This window comes from Pteronotus mesoamericanus, unplaced genomic scaffold (assembly GCF_021234165.1).
Source record: "Pteronotus mesoamericanus isolate MK-2021 breed Mesoamerican mustached bat unplaced genomic scaffold, CSHL_Meso_final contig_116, whole genome shotgun sequence".
Classification (NCBI taxonomy): Eukaryota; Metazoa; Chordata; class Mammalia; order Chiroptera; family Mormoopidae; genus Pteronotus; species Pteronotus mesoamericanus.
In genome coordinates this window covers 8,675,574-8,697,226 of record NW_026555027.1, presented here as the reverse complement: position 1 = coordinate 8,697,226, position 21,653 = coordinate 8,675,574, and the positions used below count along the sequence as shown (strand labels likewise).

Below are 21,653 nucleotides of genomic sequence, written 5' to 3'. Positions count from 1 at the left end.
GGAGTCCACAAACTGCAGCCTCTTAGAGAAGCCCTGCTCTCTGCCTCTGTGTAAGGCCCACAGAAGTGTCCAACACCGACGGGATGCATGCGGTTGAGCCTAAAATATTTACTATCTGGCCCCTTATAGAAGAAGTTCGCCACTCCCTGCTCTCTGGGAACAAACTGATTTGGTAGCATTTATGTCCCCCGCCACCTCCTGCAGGTGCCGTAAGTACTGTGCTGTTGGTGAGCTCATTTCATAGACCTCGGACTGCTTCCTTGTGCCAGGCGGGGCGCTGGGTCAGACAGCGCTGGGGCGCAAGCCACCGGGCACATTCTGGTTCTGAATGCTAGAGAGACAGGCAGGAGGACAGGAACGGTTCAAACACAAAGCACATGCCTGGGAGCAGAATCAGAGCCACCCGCCTCCCAAGTCATCTGTCGATTTTCAGTTATTAGCCAGCTGCTGGGAAACATCAGGGTAAGAATCTGTTAACAGGCCAGGACTGGACTTGCGAGTTACACGCCATCCCCTCCAGCCCACAGGGATTTGACAGCTATAAGAGAACACATGTCTAGAGAGATGCCAGAGTGCAGGTGACAGGAAAAATATGTATTAAAAAAAGACAAAATAGCTGCCTACTTTATTTAACTCAACCCTATTAAACTGGTTAAGAAAAAAATCTTGCAGAAACAAAAGCAAGACGAGTGTTCACAAATCACATGTGATCCATGAGCTCTGTTTCTGGAAACCCACCTCAAGGAGACGAAACGCAAAACGAGCCAGGCTCACACTGCCGCTTCTGGCAGCGCTCCGCCAAGGGCAGCGCGGGAAGCGACACACATCCCACACTGCGCGCTGCGGCCACCACGGCACTGCCGCCAGATGGGGCACGGAGGGGTCGTTAGTGACAAGGAGTCTGCAGCACACACCCGCCTGGTGCTTCCTATTGTTGCTTTTCGAGCCTTTTCAGTGGCAAGAAGAGAGAGGACCAAAGTCTCAGGAGACTGAAAGACATCCCCGCAGGACTGGTTCCAAAGGGAAACTTCATGCAAATTAAAATACACTCACAGTCATTTTTACATACAAAGACTTTCAAATCTGTGGCATCAACAGTCCAGGGAAACGTGCTCTGTGGCTTCACATCCTATTTTCCCCGCCGCCCCTGAACATCATTACAGGCGTTCCATGGGCCAAACAAGCAGGTTATTTAAAAAACGAAAAACCCAGCAGGACAGAAAACCATGTACATTTCATGGTTACTTGTAACTAAAGTCACCTCCACTGGGGACCACATGTAAAATGTTAATGGCTGGGTTAGCGTAGTGTATTTTAGGTAATCTTACTATTTTCCATTTTCCCTTTGGTAATGTGGTTTTAGTACTTTCATAATAAAAAATGTGCTTAGAAGACTTGCTGAGTTGCTAAGCCTCTTGGGTGGTAAGAAAATCTGAGGCAGACAATCACGGTGCTCGTTTTCAAGACTGTTTTCAATTTTGGTATTCTTACTTGGACTAATTTTAAGAAATGCAGGATTACAGGAATGTGAATCATAAGGTACAAATCCACTGTTTGCTGTCAGTTGATTGGAAGCCAAGGACCAGAACTCATAGGAAATGAAAACGAAGCCCATAAACAAGGGAGGTGTGAGAGCAAAGCCAAACAAGAAACCGCCCTGTACGGGCAAACGTCTCACGGAGGCTGTGAGGTGTTGCCCCGAGGGATGGACACTGTCTTCTAGCTCAGCTCCCAGTCTGCACCCCTTATCTGATGTGTCACTTCCTCTGAGCAGTGTGCTCACTTCAGACCCACAGGGTGCCTGGGGCAGGTACTGCCCAACACACACGCAGGCGTGGATCATTTTGAGGGATGGAAGGTTACCCTGCATCCCTAGCTAGTTCAGCTGTTGGCTGTGGCCACCTGGACCCTATAAAACATCCACCTCTCCCTACTCCCACCACTGAAAGCTTCCGAGTTTACATTAAAACCTAAATCAAGTGAACAAAAGGATTGTTCCTTCTCTGATGCTATAATTTTATTTCTTTGAATGCAGTAAGTGAAATTAGCAAACTCCTACTCCTAATTTATTAAGACCTAGGTATAAAATGAGAAACCACCATCCCATTTGTCAACACTTAGCTGGTAGCCCAGGTTAACACTAAACCGACCGGGGGCTCTACAGAGAACCACACTGCTAGGAAGCACCTACATTTTCTAATTTTATGAATGTGTCTAGTGAGCTTGAAAGAAAAATTCCTGGCACACGTTTCTAAATACACGTTGAATGAATGATCAACACTGTGTTGCTAAATCACCCTTCACTGTGAAGGTGTAAAAAGGGAACCAATTACACACTCCAGGCCTCGTGACTTGAGTGCACTTTATTTTGCAGCCAAGAACACAGCAGACAACGTAAGGGTGATCATTAAACTGTGCTCAGTGGCGGGGTGACTCTCGTCCGGAAGAGGGCTGAGGCATCCTGAATCTCGAGAGGTCCAGGTTCAGGTCTAAGAAGGTGTACGCGGTGTAGTCATGATGCTGAAGGTTCTTGTAGGTAGTGTTGTCAAACGGCTCCGGGGGAGCGGCAGCTTGTGTGGGAGCCGTGGCTTGTGTGGGCTCTGCGGGGGAAACACATGCGGTGAGCACATCAGACAAAGAGCTGCTTTGTAATCCTGTGACGAAGTGTCTAGAAAAGCCCATGAAAGCAACAGTATCTTCAAAACCAAAATCAAGAGATTAGCTGAAAACCTATTCTAAAACACGCAGCCTTAATAATGTAAGAAATGGAGTAGTTATCGTAACATCTTAACTTCATGCACTTCTATACTCTGGCCTCCCCAGAACTTTGGAAATGCCTAAAAGGGTTACGGTGGGACTTTCAGGTCACATAAAGATGCAGGAAAATAATGAGATCTATAAGAAATCTGTCCATAACAGAAATAAACAATTAACTTCAAAAGCAGAGTAAGTCTCTGAACACAGATGATGAGATAAACTCCAACCGTTTTAGTAACAACACAGTTAAGGCGTAGTGGAAATGGGATGTGTAGTTTTTGTTTTAACTTTTTTGGGAAAAGTTGGTGGTATACTTTAGACTCATAGAGTTAAAAAAAACAAAACCCCAAACTAATTTAGTTTTATTTTCTTAAGTGGGGGAAGGAAAAAAAGAGCTAAAATCCACACATCTAGACATTAGGTAATCTTAAAACTAAAAGTGTGTGGTCCAAGAGAAAGAAATATTGCTCCAGCAATGTGGAGTGCACGACAAAATGACGGCAGGAGAAAACTTGCGCGAGACGCTGGCTCAGGTCTGGGCTAAGTTCTCACAGGCTCAGACTTCTGTCACTTGGGCTCTCTCCGCTTCTACTCACGCTGCACAAATTATAACTTAAACACATTCTCCCACTATGTGAATTCATACCAAAAGGCTTTTTTTTTTTTTTGCTATATTAAACAAAAATGATGTCTAAAGAGCTGACATCTTTCCAATCTCCACGAGCAGAATATCTTCGATGTGGAAGAGGGGAATCTTTACAGTGAAGGTAAATGTGGGTATAGAAAGCGTATCAAAAACCGATACCCATGGAGGCACAGAGCCAGATGGACTTGGGGACATTTTGGTCCACCACACAGCCACAACCGCTGAGCTCCTGTGTGGCATCGTTCTCCTCCAAAGGGCAAAGGGAATATTGGAAGATTCCCACATCCATGAAAAATCAGAAGCAAAGTGTGTTCAAAAAGGTCTGCACTCTAAAAACCCCAACTCCTGTTTTCCTCCCAAAGGTTTTGGTGCTCCTCTCCACTTCACAGCAGAATGACGGAACCAGGGGTGTTGGCAGCGCAGTCCTTGAGGTCTTGAGCAGTCTGGGAAGCTCTGGCACTTTGCATAGTAATGACAAACAGAAACAGGTGGGAAGAAAACACGTAAACTCTGTCAACATAAGGCAACTGATAACAATAATGACCTGGTAACGTAAATGAGGCAAAAGGGAGATTTTAAAAAGAATCAAGAGCAGACAGGAAGGAGCTGGGTTTGTTAGTAATAGTAATGCCTTTTAAAGATGTTTGAAGAGACACAGATCCTAAAATCAGAGACCTCCTTGACTGTTTGGCCATGACCTACCTAATACACTCTTCGTTTATCAAGTTCAATGCACAAGAAAATGGTAACATAATAGGAACAAACAGCTTCCCCTTAACGGTGGTAGCAAAAAAGCCCTTCATAAAAATTCATTATAGAAAAAGAAAGCAACCCACTGTGCTTTTGAAGTGAGGCAGAAAAGGAAGCGTCCAGTGAAAAGATTTACGTGGTCCATGGCTGCCTTCCAGGCGCTTACTACCCAAACTCCTGAAAGCAGGTTTTCCCTTAGGCATGAGGATGCTAAAGGCATCGCCTGTTAGCTCACCTGCAGACCACCAGACCGAGTGTAACTATTGCCCTTCACATTAAACAGGCTGCTCTGCAAGTTCATGGACACTGGCCACTGGCCACCCTCCCCAGTTAAGGGGGATGTGTTAAACTGCCAGTTTTCAAAATTATACTGATTCGTGAACAGCCAAGAGTGCCAAGGGCCTACTCTTTCATTGTAAGATAAATTTAAAGTGTTTTAGGGATTTTGTGTATGAGGTGCGCATGATTCATAACTCAGACTCTGCTGCTTATCTGAGGCAGTGCCGATAGGCTGTATTTCTACTGCAGAACCTGATTAGTTGCGCTGCTTCCTTACATCCCACAGTTCTTCAGTCTAACCACCCCCGGAGGACAAGGAGAGCTCTCGACAGTCAAGGTATACCCTGTGTGCCGTCCTGGTCTCCTGCTTGGGCTGCCGAGTCTTCAACGATTTCACCCTTTGCCTCAAGCTTTAGAGCTGCTGTCTTTTCATCAAAAAAGTCTTTATTATGAACAGGAACTGGCTTCAAACTTGTTATTCGTTCCTGATCTTCCAAAATCTCTTCATTTGCCTTTGAGATTCCTTCTATGACCTGCTTCCCCAAATTTTCTTTTCTGAACGGGGAAAAGGCCACCTCCCCACTCGTCTCTGGCACTTGTTTTTCTAACTGTCGTCCTCTGGTCTCAGGCGTTGCTTGCAGCTGTCTTCCCGCAGCGGTTTCTTCTGTCAGTCGAGGAGGCACTGGGGCACCACTTGGCTGTGTAGATGATCCTGACTTTGTATGGTCAGAGGAGATATCTGTAACTTCAAATGGCTTTTGACTTTCTTTCTTTATTTTATTCGAGCTAAATATTTCCTGCCGTTTTTTTCCCTTTACATTTTGCTTCATAAATTCTTCATCTATTTGTGACTTGGGTGCTGCAGGTTTTGGTTCGTCTTTTCCGACCTTTAATGGCTTAATGGACGCCCCTTTCTTTGCCTGACGGGGCCCCTCTGCAGAGGGGAGGTCCTGACGTGGCTGTGGTGACCAGGCCTTCTCTCTTGCTGACACCGAAATTTTGGGAGCTCGATTTTCAAAGGGAGGGGAGGCCTCTGGTTTGGGGACCCTTCCGGTGACTCTGCTCGCCACTGGAGAGCCGATTTCTGAGCCACCCCCCTCCTCGTCAGACTCTGAATCAGAGGAGCTGGAGGAAGATGAGGATGAACTGTCCGTCATTCTCCCGCTCGTTGCAAGGGCTTCTGAGTAGATGCCCTGCTCTCTGAACGAAGATGGAACTTTCTGAGGAAACTCTACCAAAGTCTTTCTTGACAAAGGCTTTGGAACCCCTTCATCTGTGAACAGCCCGCTGCCATCAGCGTTAGGGCTAGCTACTGTCCCACCTTGCTTCACAACTGATGAGTAAGAACTGGGTGAAGTTAACTTTTTAGACAATTCAGCTGCTCTTGGGGTAGTTAGTGGCTTGCCCCTCTCCTTTGGGTCCACTACATCTAGGAAATGGCATAAAGAGGAATATTATTTTTAATATTTAGTAAAACAACCTAAATGCATCAAAATCACAGACATTTCATCGTACACCAACTGGTCATTTATAGTATCTTCAACGTAACCATCCTAAGAAATGTTTCAGGGAACCACCCTTAAGTGAAAGCCAAGCCACACGAGAGAGCTGGAAGAAACGTAGGTGCTTTTCTTGGTAACTGGACATTTTTTAAATGGGGATTTTTAACAACAGAAAGAACAAACTTGTCTACATTTTTCAAAAGAGGCCTTCTTTGATAGTTATATTTAAACTATTTCATCCAAATTTAAGATAAACTAGAATATGAAAATATTTTCAGATGACTATGAAGCTTTACAAATGGATAACTGCTTAAAACCCTGAAAAACTAGTGCTTCTCAAATATTAAAGAAATTATCCATGTTGTAGGTACTTGAACTTTCTGAACAAAACAACAAAGCAAAAGTATTCAAAAGCCTGGTTTGGGTCTGGGGTGTGCATACCCGTATGTTTAAGAGTGGGGGAAGGGGAAAATGTAGTTCAAATGAGGTTCCCCTAGGAGGAAGGAAAGTCCTTCAAGATCATAAGCCATTTAGGGATTTCTTCAACAAAGGAAAGCAGAAGTATTATAAGACCACAAAAGTCTAAAATGATTTAATATCATATATATCACTGGAAGCAACAGGTTTTACATTATAAAAAATCGAGTTAAGTGCAAATACGACTTATATTTTGTCAATTATAAAAAATATAAAATCACACAGTATATTGACTAGGGCTCATTTCAATTTCCTCAGGTGGTAAATCTTTTCTAACTATACAGTTTAGAAAAAAAAAATGGGACACGTTTTTATTAAGTTAAAGTTACTTTTCAAATCTAAAGCAAAATTCAAAAAATATTACAAATCAACAAACTCTAAATCCAGTCTTTATTTTCAAGTCTAGGAGTCTCTTTTATACTAAAAAGATCTCAATCCTACTTCTTTAAAGTGGAAGAAATGTATTCCTAGCATTACTATCTTACCAGCATCCAAAAAAGTTTTTAATAGTTTTCTGAGCTCAGGGACCTATATAGAACAGAATGACAGAAAATGATGAAAGAAAACTGAGGATTAACCAAAACCCAGAAATGGGCCAGAAAAGTTAATGGGCGGTGTACAGAGATCTGAGCGAACAGCCACAGCAGGCGTGACTGCTGGAAACTGTCACCTCCACTTCCGTACTGGCCTCATGCCATGTCTGGTCCTGCGGCTATGTGCCAGCCCAGAACCTGCCCTCTGACTGCCCAGAGCACGTGCTGATGCACGTAACCCTCAGAACTCACCCAGAACTCCAAGAGTGTGTTAAACGTACCCGAGGCAAAGAGGTGCATACACACTTGAACTCTCCCTTTCTCCATCTCTCTAACCCACATGAACAGAGCTCAGAAACCCCTGACAGCAGTGTATGAGATCTGCTGGCGCCAAGCCCGAGCGCCTGCTCACCTGCACTATTAATCCTATGTTGAGCCTAACTTTTCCAAGTATAAAAAATTAATTTATACAACATAAAAAAAAAAAAAACCCGCCCCCAACCCTCAACAATCCAATTAAAAAAATGGACCGAGTACCTGAATAGACACTTCTCCAAACAGGACATACAGAGAGAGACAACAGACACATGAAAAGATGCTTAACATCACTAATCACCATGGAAATGCAAATCAAAACCACAATGAGATACAACCTCACACCTGTCAGAATTGCTATTATCAAAAGAGAACAAATAACAAGTGCTGGTGAGGATGTGGAGGAAAGGGAACCTTCAGGCACTAAAAGACATCGCTGTATGATTTCACTTTTATGTGGAATCTAAAAACCAGAACAAACTAACAAGCAAGATGAAACAGAAACAAACTCACGGAGAAGAAATGGTGGTTGCCCTATGGGAGGGGGATGGAGGGGTGGATGGAAAAGAGGCAGGGGATCAAAAAAAAGGTACCTTAAAATAAGGTTTCTTTTAGATAGGCTGCTTTGAGTAGAAAAATTATGCCTGAATCTTCCAAAATTTGTTGTGAAGTTTTTTAAAATTGTGAATACGTTATTATTTACAATTACATTATAGGTTGATGCATTACCTACTGAAAATGGAAGAAAATTTCAAATGAGATTAACAATGATATAATTCAGAAATTTTGTTTGAAAAAGAAACTTGTCATACAAAAAAGAATGCTTTCAAAGCAGGGATGTTCAACCTTTTGGCGTCTCTGGGCCACACTGGAAGAAGAGTTGTCTTGGGCCACATGTTAAATACACAAACAAAAACTGATGAGCAAAAAAAAGGTCCATGCATAATTTTCGTGATATCCGCTACCTCAGATAAACAAAAAAGTCCTCACGTAATAACCCTAATTATGCAGCAGTACTTTCAATAACCTTTTAAAATCATTGAGCAGGTCTCACGTTTGTGATCACTAATATAGAAAATGTTCGTATCTAAGTAATAAAACTAAGCAGTGCTTTAAGTAAATTCACGATTTTGTGTTGGGCCACATTCACAGCTGTCCTGGGCCGCACGCAGCCCGCAGGCTGGACACCCCTGCTTCAAAGTCTCCTTTACTCATGTTAGGTTGTCGGGAGGATTCCACGGAAAGGCTAACAGACTGACTAGAGCACCCTGCTCTTTACTGAGAGTCCGTTTCTGACCCGCAGCAGCCCAGCCCAGCACCCTGTGTGGGTCGGAAGGAAGCTTGCCGCCAGGACCTGGAGCTGCCCCTGGTAACTGCTGAGCCGAAGGGGCAGCGCCCACACCACGTCTGCAGTCAGTCCGTGCAGAACGATGTCCCTGGAAGGCAGCACTGTCACAGAGAGGTACAATGGCTCTCGCTTTGCGTATGAACAGGACTTTACCTGCGTATTTTCATGAAATCTCTGATGTTTGTCTAGAGGCAGGATGCTGACATCCCTGACAGTGTTTTAGTTTGGCAGTGACTTTCCTTGAAAGACAAATGTAATAAAGCACGCCCACCGCTGGCAGGGGTTTAATCTGGCAATGTGCTACCTGTGGGTGCAAAGCACGTCTGTGTCTCATGCTTCCCAGTCACTGGTGCTTTGGGAAACACTAACGCCTGCACACGTCGATTTAGAACCGTAAGTTACCTCTTCGTATAGGGATTACTATTTTTTAAATTCTGATACACAGATTTAACGTGTTAAGATAGTGCAGTTCTGAGAGCTGCCCATGCACACATCACATCTCTCATCACCACCCACCCATCTCCCACGGACCCAGCGAGGCCGGCATGCTCGCTGGCCCCATTCAGGCACCAAGGGACCGAGGCTCGGCGCCTGCAGGGCTTGCTGCATCCGGAGGCAGAAGCTATGAATCTAAGACCAACTCCCAGTTCAGTGGACCTGTCTCATAACTGCACCCCAAACTGTCACAGGATGAAGCACCCCATTTCCACTCATATACAGAAGCATGTTTCTAAAAGGGGCATCTTTGGCTCTGCCATGGTATTTTAAATTCCATTAATCCAAGCACATAAACCTATAAAGCAGGAATGCAGATAAAAGACAAAACTGCACCAAGGCCTGCCCTGGCTCGTGTGGCTCAGGTCTGAGTGCCAGCTTGCAAACCAAAAGGTCGCTGGTTCAATTCCCAGTCAATGCACATGCCTGGGTGGTGGGCCAGGTCCCCAGTAGGGGGTGTGTGAGAGGCAACCAATCGGTGCTTCTCTCCCTCTCTCCCTTCCTTCTCCTCTCTCTAAAAATAAAAAAAATAAAATCTTAAAAAAAAACAAAACAAAAAACTTCACCAAGGCCAAGGATAGATAACACTAGGAATGAAACTCAATACTCATTCATCAGTAAAGAGGATTAGGAACATGCCAGGCACAATACAAAATTTAGCTGACATTCTTATAAATGTGTTTTAGGTGTGATAATGGTTATTACAGCTATGCCCATAAATAAAAAAATTTTAAAAATCCTTATTTTAAAGCTTATGGATTAAAAAAAAGAGAGCACCGATTTAAAAACGAAGCAGGTACAGGTGCCAGGGACCAAAGACACCGCCAGGAACATTTGTCTCCTCAGTTGAGGCCACTGGTGTGTGAATGGCAGCTGGCAGAGTACCAGTATGTTACAACCTACTCATGCTTTTGTGTGCAGACCATGGAGGGACAAAACAATATAAACACTTTCAAACTGAGAAAATGGTATTTTCTTGAAAATAAGACAAATTTGCCCTAGCTGGTATGGCTCAGTAGACTGAGCGCTGGCCTGCAAACCCAAGGGTCACTGGTTTGATTCCCAGTCAGGGCACAAGACTGGGCTGCAGGCTACGTCCCCAGCAGGGGACACATGAGAGGAACCACACATTGATGTTTCTCTCTCTTTCTCCCTCCCTTCCCCTCTCTAAAAATAAATAAAAAAATCTTTAGAAAAAAATGCAAACTGAAATTATCATTCTAAACCCAATATGAATTTTAAAGATTTGCCACATAAATTTTTTAAGATTCAACTAAGATTTCATCAGTTGAGACTAAATGCAATGGACCTGGATTACAATCAATTAATAATGAATGGGTATGGAACATAAAATTCTCAGAAAAGAAATATTTAAAACATGCTGTTGAAAACAAAATAAAACCAAACAGCCCTGGCCAGGTGGCTCAGGTGGTTGCAGCATTGTCCCATACACCAAAAGGTTGTGGGTTCAATCCCCAGTTGGGACAATTGATTGATATTTCTCCCTCTCTGTCACCTCCACTTTCCTCCATCTCTAAAATCAACAAACATATCCTCAGGTAAGGATTAAAATTAAATTAAAATTAAAAAAATAAAACAAAACGAAATATACTGTTGCTTTTCCTCTTTTCCTTCAATGAGGATATGCTACATTGATATTCAGGGGGCGAGTAAAATAAAAACTGGTAATAAAAGTCAAAATGACTGTGCAAAGAGCTGGAAACAAAGCAGACATCATGCATGTTCCATTAAAGTGAGTCACAACGAAAAAGGATGCCTGCTCTTAACTCTCTTCACAGTCACAAAATAATGTCTGCAACCCTGGACTACGGCTGAGCAAAGCCTGGGACCCAGAGATGAGTCCCAAACTATTGGGGGAGAAAAGTCACAATCAGGGGAAGAAAAGTAAAGTGGGATTCATTGGGAGTACAGGGTCTGTATTAGGGCCATCTAATACCCAGAACCTTTATACTCTGCATCCCATTCAGGGCTAAATGTCGACTGTTACATTACTGGTATGTTTGGTCTAAAATCTGTTACGGATCTTATGTCTGATTATTACCTGGATGCTGCTGGAAATAAAGGAGCATAAATTATGTAGCTAGTAAAACTTTTTATTCCTGGGAAGCTCACTGATTTATCTGCATTCTCTTCACCTATGATTACAATTAACATCTTACTTTTTGGTGAACTTTGCTTCTTGGAACTCGGTGGCAGTCCTTTGTCACTCTTTCCAGATTCTGCAGAGAGAGAAGCTGTGGGAGCAAGTCCTCGAAACACTTGTCCTTCTAGGAGCACAGTCTGACAAAAGAATTAACAAATAAGGATATTTTAGGAATCTAAAGAAAAAGCAAAATTGAAACAGACTCATAGACACAGACAATGGACTAGCAGTTGCTAGAGGAGAGGGAGGTTAGGAGACTGGGTAAAAGAGGTGAATGAATTAAGAAGTTATAAACTGGTAGTTACAATACAGTTAACAGGGATGCTACATACATCATAGGGAATATAGTCAGTAATATTACAATAAATATGTATGTGCCAGGTGGGTACTGGAAATATCAGGGGGAACATTTTGTAAAGTATGTTTGATTGTCGAACCACTATACCGTATACCAATATAATATTGAAAGTAAACTTTAATTGAAAAATAAAAAATAGCCCTGGCTGGTGTGGCTCAGTGGATTGAGTGCCAGCCTGCATGTTGAAAGGTTGCTAGTTTGATTCCCAGTCGGGGCACATGCCTGGGCTGTGGGCCAGGTCTCTAGTTGGGGGAATGTGAGAGGCAACTGACTGATGTATCTCTCACACATCGATGTTTCTCTCCCTTTCTTTCTCCCTCCTTTTCTCTCTCTCTAAAAATAAAGTCTTTAAAAAAGAAAAATAAAAATAATTTTCAGAAGGATATTTTAGTGAAATACTACTTGCAACAGCTATTACTATATATGAAGATTATGTATTATTATTACATATGAATGTTTCCCTTTGAATTCACATGGCATATTTCTAATGATTACAATTTTCACGATACATGTATATTGAAGAAATTATGGGAAATACAAAAAAGCTGCAAAAAGAAAAAAACACCTGAGTTCAAGCACATGCACTATTAACATCTGGTTACTTCTCCAACCAGACTTTCTTCTGTGCATACTATTTTGTAGTCTCCAATTAACTGTTAACCTACAAAGTAGTATGATTCCTTTTGTAAAATGTTTTTCTATACTTATAAAGTAAATTAGAATAAACACTACTAAAAAATGATGTTGATGAATAAAAATTGCTTCAAAGTTGTTTACAATATATCCTAAATAGCAAGCATTTTATAAACTGTTGATTTATTCAGCACATATTTACTAAGATCTACTGCATGGTGGGCACTGTTCAAGACGCTCCGCATAAGAACAGAGGTGACTTCAGTGCATACATGAAGGGGAAATTATTTTTTGTTTGTGACTGTAATCACGTGTGTATATGTATATACGAAAGCAGAAAAACTCGTTTGCAACTAGATACTTTAAGAAGTAAACAGACTCTCTGACAATAGATTCTCCATCTGAACTTTGTTATTTATCAATGGATAATTATTGCTTATGTAATAGAAGCCTTTTTAACCTTTAAATATAGTGAAATGGCCTTAGGTTTTATATATGAGGAAAGAAAGCCTTTCTTTTCACAGCCCAGGTAATGTAAGCTGGCTTCTTAGTAGCTGCGAAAAAAATTACCGCGTCAAACCAGGCACCCAGATATTCCCTTATTACTTCTCCTGCTTCAGTAAGTAAAGACGCAGTCCTGAACGGTTCTGACAGAGCACAGCTCCGCATGCCACCTGGGAACCCCGCACACCCGAGGCTCCCTAGGGGATTCGGGTTCAGCGGGAGCCGGGCTGGGGTCTGGAGTCCCTTCGCCCGCCCCTGCCCCCGGAAGCCTGCCCCGGCCATACACCTTCTCCTAAGCCAGAGTGCGGAGTCAATGCTTCCCCCGCCCGGCTCCCCTATACCTTCAGTGCCCTGGCTCGTCCTTGCCGGAACAGAAGGAAAGCAGCCATAGCGGTGACTCGGAGGAAGACCTCGCGAGGGGCGTGCCGGGAGGATATCGCAACCGGGCACAGGCGACCGCTGCGCGCGCACCACCGCCTGAAAGCCCGCCCCTAGAACTTAGGGCACCAATCACAGGCAGGGACAAGCGGGTAGCAGCCGCTGCGCGTGCACCACCCGCTGAGTACCCGCCCCCTGGGAGGAAAGCCCTTGTAACTGGAGACAGGAGCCCGGGAGGCAGGAGAAAGAGTGCGGAGGCGTGGTCCTGCGCGCGCACCCCAGCCACCCCTGGCTCTCTGCCAGACTTCCTGAGGCCGTGCTCCTTTGCTGTTTACAGGCTGGTGTTTCTCGCGGCCCCGCGGCTTTGGAGCAGGGACACGTCCTTGTCAGTCTGTGCGGAGAGCGGACCCGAGGTCTTCGGTGTCCTTTCCGAAGGTGCACAGCTTCAGACAGTGCCCGGCGCTTTTCTGGCTACAGTTAACAGTCCTATAATGTTTGGTGGGCTTGAAGCACCTCTGCACGTTAAGTCCGTCCCGCATTACGTGCCCAGCCTCCCTTCGCTGGGCCGCGTCAGGTCAGATACCACCCCCCATCGGTGTAGTCTTGTGTGGTCACCCCTGTGCACTGCCCCTCGTACAGAGTGACCTTGGACGGGATGGTGGACGCCCTTTTGATAATGCTGGAGCCAGGCAGATCAGAAATGCAATTTATTTTATCTGAATGTTTATAGCTATCAGAGCATATGTTCCTCAAAATTTGGCATAATCATGGTGTAGACGTAGTTAGCAATCGCCTTCGTTCTCCCCTATTCATCATGTCTCCCCGACCGCAGTCCTGCCATGCACAGTGACCTTAAGTATCACATCCAAGTTGAACGTCCCTGCACTAATAACTTCACTGGGCTAGGCTAGAGATTCATTCAGGTGGCAAGATAAACAGGCGGGAATGGTCCCCCAGGTCCTTATCAGAGAGGATCAAGCGAATGCAGTGGGACCTGCCACCATCCACCCTGGGAGGCAAAGACAACTTTAGGTCTTAGCGTGTAGTGACAGTGAGAAAAGAGTCTGTTGTCCCGGTTACCAAACTCTTGCAGCGTTCTCATCAAAAACCCAGAAGCGGTTGTCAGTCACAAGATAGTTTTATTTACTTTCAGGAAGTAAAGGAGACGGGATTCATATACAAACCTCTGTCTCCTAGAAGGGAGGCTTAGCCACTGCTTATATACACTGTTTGGTTAATTACACACTGATTTCTTCTTTGCAGTTGACTACCTTTATCTGGTTGGATTCCTGTCAAGTTCATCCTGTTTACAGCTGTTCTGCAAAATACTGTGCTACATCTTAACATTTAGCAAGAATAACATTTACTAATAAGATTTAGAACTGCCCAGACCTTGAGACTCTTGTCCTAATAACATCCCTACAGGGAGAAGGAAAAAACAAAACATGGTAACAGAATTACCCTTTGCTCAAACCAAATTAACTTTGTTGTCCTAGAGAAAAGTTCCTGCTTGTCTTTGTGAAGTGTGCTTGTTTTATCAGAGATTAAGAAAATTGAAGGTGATAAACCACAGTTGCCACTTGGGGAGCCTAATCTGAATTGAGTAGTCCACCTGACCCTGCTTCATGGAGCCTCCAGACCCTTCCACCAACAGCAGGGCACAGTCAGCTAAAAATAGACATCTGACTGGTGTCTTGAGCTTCAAGAACAAACAAAATGAAAAGTCCTTCCCTAGTGAGATGGGGTGTGGTCACCAGCCAGGGTCGTTTAAGGATGGGGCAGGTAAGGTAGAGGGGAACCCCAGGGAGTGAGAGATTCAGCCAGTAGGAGGATGTCATCTTAATAGTTTTCAACAAAACAACATGATTATGAGTGTGAAGGTAACTATGGCAACCTGTAAGACCAATGCCGATGCCTGGAGAGCACAGTCTGCCCTGCATTTCACCAAAGGGAATAGAAACCACCTGGCCAAATGCGAGGAACAAATAGAAGGTGCTGCAGAAAAATCAGAGATGCAGAGGCCAGAGAAAAGGCCAGTGATTTCATGAGTATTTGTGGAGAGGGGATTATATCGTATTTTCCAGTCAGCTGAAAAATTAACCTAGATTTTGCTGGCAGCAGGGGTTGGTCCCCCAACTGTTAATTCTCTGTCCAAAATCTTTCCGCAGACACCAGTCATTTCTGCCTGGAGCTCTACCAAGTTTTAAACCAGCATTTTGAGACCAACCTTGTGGAAGTTGGCACAAGTGGAGCCATTTTAAAATGGCCATTCCAGAGGTCTTACCTGTGCGTCTTACTGCTTGAACCTTTGGAATGTTTGAACTGTGCAAAATAACCTTTGGATTGGGCCAAAAGAGCATTGTCTTCCAAACAATTGTTTGTGAAGTTAACAAGAAAGCATGCCTCCTGACTATACAACTGGAAGCTGAAGACATTCTTTAGAATTAGTAAACAGCCATGTGTGGCTAAAGACTAATTTAGCTTCTTAGCACTAATACAAATTCCTTCTTTCTGTTCATGTAATTATTTCCCTGTCTTTTTTCGTAAAACCCCCTTGCCTCCAGTCCCATTATTGGAATACTGTTTAAGTTTCTGCATGAATCAGTGCTTCTGGAATAGCTATCCTTTGATCCCAAATAAATGATTGTTGCTTCTCATTGTGGCTTTTTATTTTCAGATTAACAACCTCAAAAACTTAGGTTTGCCTGTATTCTTTTATTAACCACCTAAAGTTTTATATAAACTACTAGAAATCCTCCTATATGTATCCTAAGGGTGAATTAAACTTTCAAAAAGGTAACTGGAGCATCACTTGGACCTAAACTATGAACTCAAAGGTGTTTGGGTCAAAGAAGAATATAAAAATATTCAGCTATCACACCTTCTGCACTCACATCCAAACTCTGCATTTTTGTTGAGTATGTATATTCTTTTTAAGCCCCAAAGGAAATGTATTATGCTACTATCCTATGTAAATTAATATAATTTAATTATATGTTTAAAAATTTTTTTACAAAGCTTTCAAAGCACTGGTTTTAAAATATTGCTTAAGATGACCCTATATCATATGCTTTGTTCAGTAAGATAATTTTCTTTTTCTTTTTTTAAGATTTTACTTATTTATTTTTAGAGATAGAGGAATGTAGGGAGAAAGGGGGAGAAACATCAATGTGCAGTTGCCTCTGATGCACCCCCAACTGGGGACCTGGTCTGCAACCGAGGCATGTGCCCTAACTGGGAATTGAACCTGTGACCCTTTGATTTGCAGGCCAGCACTCAGTCCACTGAGCCACACCAGTCAGGGCTCTCTCTCTTTTTAAAAAAAATCATATTTTATTAATTATGCTATTACAGTTGTCCCAATTTTCCCCCTTTGCCTCCCTCCACTCCTATTCTCTCTTAAGTTTGGGGTTAAACACACACACACACACACACACACACACCCCACTTCCTGTGGTCCAGGACATTCCAAGTTATTTAACTACATTAAAATTAAAATTTCTGTCCTGGTGGGGTAGCCCAGTCAGTTAGAACATTGTCCCAATACACCAAGGTTGTGGGTTTGATCCCTCATCAGGGCACATACAAGAAGCAACCAACGAATGCATAAATAAATGAAACAAATTGATGTTTCTCTCTCTCCCTCAAATCAATAAATAAAATTTCAAAAAATTAAAAATTATGTTTAGCAAAAGGCACTATAAAAAATTGAGGACAAACCACAAACTGGGAAATCATTTAATTCATAATGAATTAGTAACCAGAATACATAGTTTCCTACTCATTAAACAAGAAAGACAAGCCACCTACAAGCAGAGGATAATGGCTACCTTTGGAGAGGGTGGAGGGACTGGGGTGAGGTGTACGTAGAAGGGGATGCCTTATGGCTTCAGTTACGTTAGTAATATTTATTTCTTCAGGTGTCTTGTAGGTACCAAGGTGTTTGCTATTTTACTTGTATACTTTTGCTATGTATAAAATATTTCATAATGCATTTTGATGAGTTAAAAGAAACGCCCCACAAACTGTTTCATTTGGTGCTCCAAAGTTATATTATAGTTTTAGATGCTCACTTTTTAATGGAAACAAGTGAAGATTCCAATATCTATCTTCTTGAATATTGAAATGATGAATATGTTTGTCTAGCAAGATCTGGTCTATGTGAATCTTGCATATATGACCAGACTCTTAAGTCTCTCTGGATGGATCATCTGATGGTGGGATAAACTTTCACCCACTTTCATTGACAAATTATAGTAGCTTTAGTTATTTTCAATACTCTTGTCCTCCAACCTTTAAACTACAGTTAAGTGGCTAACACACCACTGTATTACAGTATGAGCGTATTCTGAATCTGACTATATACACTTACTTTTATCCTTGTATTGCATATTTTATGTGTTTTTATGTTACTAGTTAGCATCCCTTCATTTCAGCTTGAAGAAGTCCTTTTAGCATTTCTTACAGGGCAAGTGTGGTGTGCTCCCTCAGCTTTTGCTTGTTTGGGAACTTTGATTTCTCCTTAGTTTCTGAAGCGAAACTTTGTTGGAAAGAGTAATCTTGACCAGCAGTTCTTTCTTTGGGCACTTTGAATATTTCATCCCACTCACTCCTGGCCTGTGAGGTTTCTGCTGAGAAATCTGAGGAAGGCTTTATGGGGATAGCTTATAAATGACAAGACTCTCTTCTCTCTGCTTCTAAGATTTTATCTGCCTTTGATTTTTGACAGTTTCATTATGTGTCTTTGAGAGGATTTCTTTAAGTTGTGTTTGCTTGTTGACTTAGGAGCTTCATGAACTTGAATGTCCAAATCTCTCCCCTGATTTGGGAAGTTCTCAGTCAATATTTATTTAAATAAGCTTTCTGTCCCTGTTTCCCTCTTGTCTCCTTCTGGACCTCCGATAATTTGCAAATTGTTCTTTTTGTTAGTACGCCATAGATCACATAAGGATTTCTTTTTCCTTTGTTCCCTTCTAACTGTAATATTTAAAAGCTCTTGTTTTCTAACTCACAGATTCTTATTTATTTTATTTTATTTTTTAGAGAGAGGGGGAGGGGGAAAACATCAATGTGCAAGAGAAACATCCATTAGTTGTCTCTTACGCGCTCCCAACTGGGAACCTGGCCCACAACCCAGGCATTTGCCCTGGCCGGGAATTGAACCACCAACCTTTTGGTTTGCAGGCCAGCACTCAATCCACTGAGCCCCACCAGATTCTTTCTTCTGTTGTTAATGCTCTCTATTGCCTCTCCCCGCCCCTCCAATTCATTTGTGTTCTTCAGCTCCAGAGTTTTTCTGTGGTTCTTTTTTTTTATTTTTATCTCTGTCAAACTTCTAATATTTAATAAACTGTTTTGCTGATTTCATTGAGTTGTCTTTATTTGTTTTCTGGTATCTTACTGAGTTTCTTTAAAACAGTTATTTTGAATTATTTATTGAGAAAATTGCAGGGCTCCACATGTCTTTGAGATAAATTACTGAAAGATTATTGTGATCCTCTGGCGATGTCACATTTTCTGGATTTTTCATGTTCTTTGAAGTCTTGCTTTGCTGCTTTCACATTTGAGGTAGCACTTAACCTCGTTCAGTCTTTACTAACCACCTTTGGGAGAGAAAGACCTTCCCTTAGCCCCTCTAGGGATCGATCATCTTTCAGACTTTCTGTGGATACATCTGCTCCACGTTTCTTGCTCCCTCTTGTGGTAGAATTCTTAAGCTTGGATGTCTTTCTCTGGATCCTGCAATGCAAAAGGTGGGTGCATTTGTTTTCCCAAAGTGGTGCTATGACTAGACTAAACGTTGTTGTCTCTCCTTAGCCCGCAGATGTGGGCCCCTTCTCTGTGTGTGCTCACGGTTCCTTTGCCCAAACTCGCTCCTGCCAGCACTGGGAACGCACAGGGTGGCACCGTGTGAGCATGAGGTGTGTGGGGCGCTGGGGTGTCCGTGGCCAGTTGAGGGATCTGAAGGTGACTTTAGCGGCTCATGGACAGGCTGCCTGATAGGGTCTGTGATGCATTTAGCAGTGCTGGTATCCCTTTAAGTTCCTCTGAGAATTCTCCCTTCTGCTCTTCCAGCCTCGCTCTTCAGTACTCTGGTTGGGGAAGAGAGAAATGGACCTCCATGGCAGCATCTGGCACAGCGGGGGAAGCTGGGTGCTCACTCAAGCGCTCTCACTTTCTCCTGCGGCAGAAATCACGGACTGAAAAGGTCTCTCTTGGCCCTAAGCTGGGCTGCCTTAGGGAAGTGGGGGCGCCAGTAAAGTCAAACTGTTCTCTTGCCCTCTCCAATGCATCCAAATGCATATAGATAGATAGATAGATAGACAGATAGATAGATATAGATATATCTATACCTATATCTATATATATCTACACACACACACACACACACACACTTTTTTTTTTTTTTTTTTTTTTCTCTGATAAATGCTGGAACTTGCCCCCTGGAAACCTAGACTCCTGCAAAAGTTCTCTTTGTGGGTGATGGTCGAAGACAGTGTTTTCCAGGGGCTCCCCGACTGGCCAAGAGGGGCTGGAGACAGTTCGTGGGCCCCGCAACCTCTACAGCTGGGACCGAGGTCTGTGTGCCTATTGTCTGATGCACAGGTGGTGACACTCCTGGGTTCCTTGGCTTACGGTGCCGGGCCCCACAGCGCCCCCACAGGCACTTTTGCTTGTGGATGGATGCTCCCTTGTCGTTGAGTGGGGGGACAGGACGAAGGATATATCTTATTCAGCCTCGATGCTGATATCTCCACAGAGTTCCTTGGGGAGCGCTACTGAACAAAGAACCACCTGCTGGCTCGCGGGGCCTGCGTAGTTTAAAGTGAGAAAAGGCCTCTGGGCCCCCAACTTGCTAAGGGCAGGAAGAGGTTTAAGAGAGTTGCTCAAAGGGCATATTTTTCAAAGTGATCACGAAGGTGCTGGAAAAGAAGGGCTATCCCCGAAGGCAGAGGCAAGAGTCAGGTTGGGATGTCGCCTGCGGGAATGCTCCCACCAAGAGAGACTCACCACATCAAGGGACACTGGTCGCTCCTGTGCACCCCGCAGATGTTTGCCTGTGGGGGTCAGAGTTGCTGCAGACAGGGAGTGTGCTGCGTGTCCCGTGCCCGCCTCTCCAATGGAAGCGTTGGCTGTGGCTCTCCTCCCCCAGCCCACCCGTGAAGGCTGGCGTGGGGGAAGACCACTTGGCACGTTAGTGTGCAGGTCCCTGGACCGAGGGGAGCTGCACCTGAGGGGCCACATCCAACCTCGTGCAGATCATGAGACCTTGGACTTTTGAGCCTGAGGCTGGGGATGGAGGAGACTTGGGGGATCTTGGGAGGAAGTTAGTGTTCTTCAGGTGAATAGATGGGAATCATCAAGGGCGAAAGGATAGGCTGCGGGAGATCTGACTATAAAAATGGCCTCAATTCTCCATGGATCCCTTTATCCAGGCCCTTTGTATATGACTTTGCTGCATCTCTTGTCAGAAGGGGCAGTTTATTTCCCTACCCCTTGGCTCTTACTGTCTTTGTGACTTTTTCTTATGGCCAGATTATGTCAAAAGTGCACAAAGCACAGTTCACTAGTTCTGTGCCTGGATCTCATGAAGTTTGTGGGCTTTTTCTTGGTGGTGCTTGTCATGTGGACCATACCCCTAACCCTTCTGGGGGACGAGAGGCCAGATGGAGTAAAGATGAGCCATCTCAAGCCATTCAAACCAGCTAGTTCTCTTCCAGCCAGGTGGCTGGCCAGAGCCACAGAGCAAAGGTCATCCAATACCAGAAGACCCACTCAGCTAAGAGCTGCCCAGCTGGCCAGCCCACAGAATCATGAGCCAAGTAAATGCTGTTTTAGGTAAAAAATTTCATGTTTGTCATGCATTATTATTGCAGTGGATAGCAGATATAGTTACTAATAACAGCTAACTTCTGTGAGAAAATTACCAAGAGAGATAGTACAAAACCGAATGGTTGTCCCTTTTTAACCAAGCTATAAATGATGAATATGCTCTCATTGTTTTTAAAATTTCATAGAAGTGAAACTTGGTGATAACTTAACGAGGCACATTAAAGAACTAGAAGAAAAGAAAAGAAAAGAAACAGACAAATTGCCCTGGCTGGTGTGGCTCAGTGAATTGAGTGCCTGCCTGGAAACCAAAGGGTTGACAGTTCAATTCCCGGTCAGGGCACATGCCTGGGGTGCAGGCCAGGTCCCCAGTAGGGGGTGTGTGAGAGGCAACTGATGGATGTTTCTCTCACACATTGATGTTTCTTCTCTCCCTTTCCTCTTGCTCTGAAAATAAATAAATAAAATCTTTAAAAAAAAACAGACAAATTATACAGAACTGAAATTCGAGTTGTGGGTTCTGGGGAATATGCCAAAAATAATTGGATAGTAAAATATCAAGGTAGCATAGCAATGATGAAATTTATAGTTTACTTATATACAATTGTAATGATGATAAAATCCACTTAATACTTTTGTAGACATACATTAATGTCTAATAGCACGCAACAAAATAAGCTAAGG

General features: G+C 43.4%; 1 protein-coding gene across 2 annotated transcripts; it reads right to left on the bottom strand.

The window, feature by feature from the left end:
- Positions 1–2,351: 2,351 nt before the first annotated feature.
- On the bottom strand, positions 2,352–13,255 carry NDUFV3 (NADH:ubiquinone oxidoreductase subunit V3). Of its 2 annotated transcripts, XM_054578668.1 has the most exons (4): positions 13,103–13,255; positions 11,283–11,403; positions 4,776–5,861; positions 2,352–2,600 (listed from the first exon to the last, which is right to left on the bottom strand). In XM_054578668.1, exons 1-4 carry the CDS (start codon positions 13,148–13,150, stop codon positions 2,419–2,421), a joined length of 1,437 nt encoding a protein of 478 aa, XP_054434643.1. In that variant the 5' UTR covers positions 13,151–13,255; the 3' UTR covers positions 2,352–2,418. The 2 variants fall into 2 exon arrangements, with proteins under 2 accessions (XP_054434643.1, XP_054434650.1); XM_054578675.1 differs by lacking the exon at positions 4,776–5,861 and having other exon boundaries at positions 13,103–13,237.
- Positions 13,256–21,653: the final 8,398 nt, after the last annotated feature.

What these genes read in the sequence shown, in the direction of transcription:
- NDUFV3 (XM_054578668.1), bottom strand. Translation starts at nt 13,150, where the DNA reads ATGGCTGCTTTCCTTCTGTTCCGGCAAGGACGAGCCAGGGCACTGAAG. An exon ending in GAAGCAAAGTTCACCAAAAA is followed by an intron (nt 5,862 to 11,282) that starts GTAAGATGTTAA and finishes GCCATTTCCTAG; the next exon opens with ATGTAGTGGACCCAAAGGAG. An exon ending in AGACCAGGACGGCACACAGG is followed by an intron (nt 2,601 to 4,775) that starts GTATACCTTGAC and finishes TTTCCCCCGCAG; the next exon opens with AGCCCACACAAGCCACGGCT.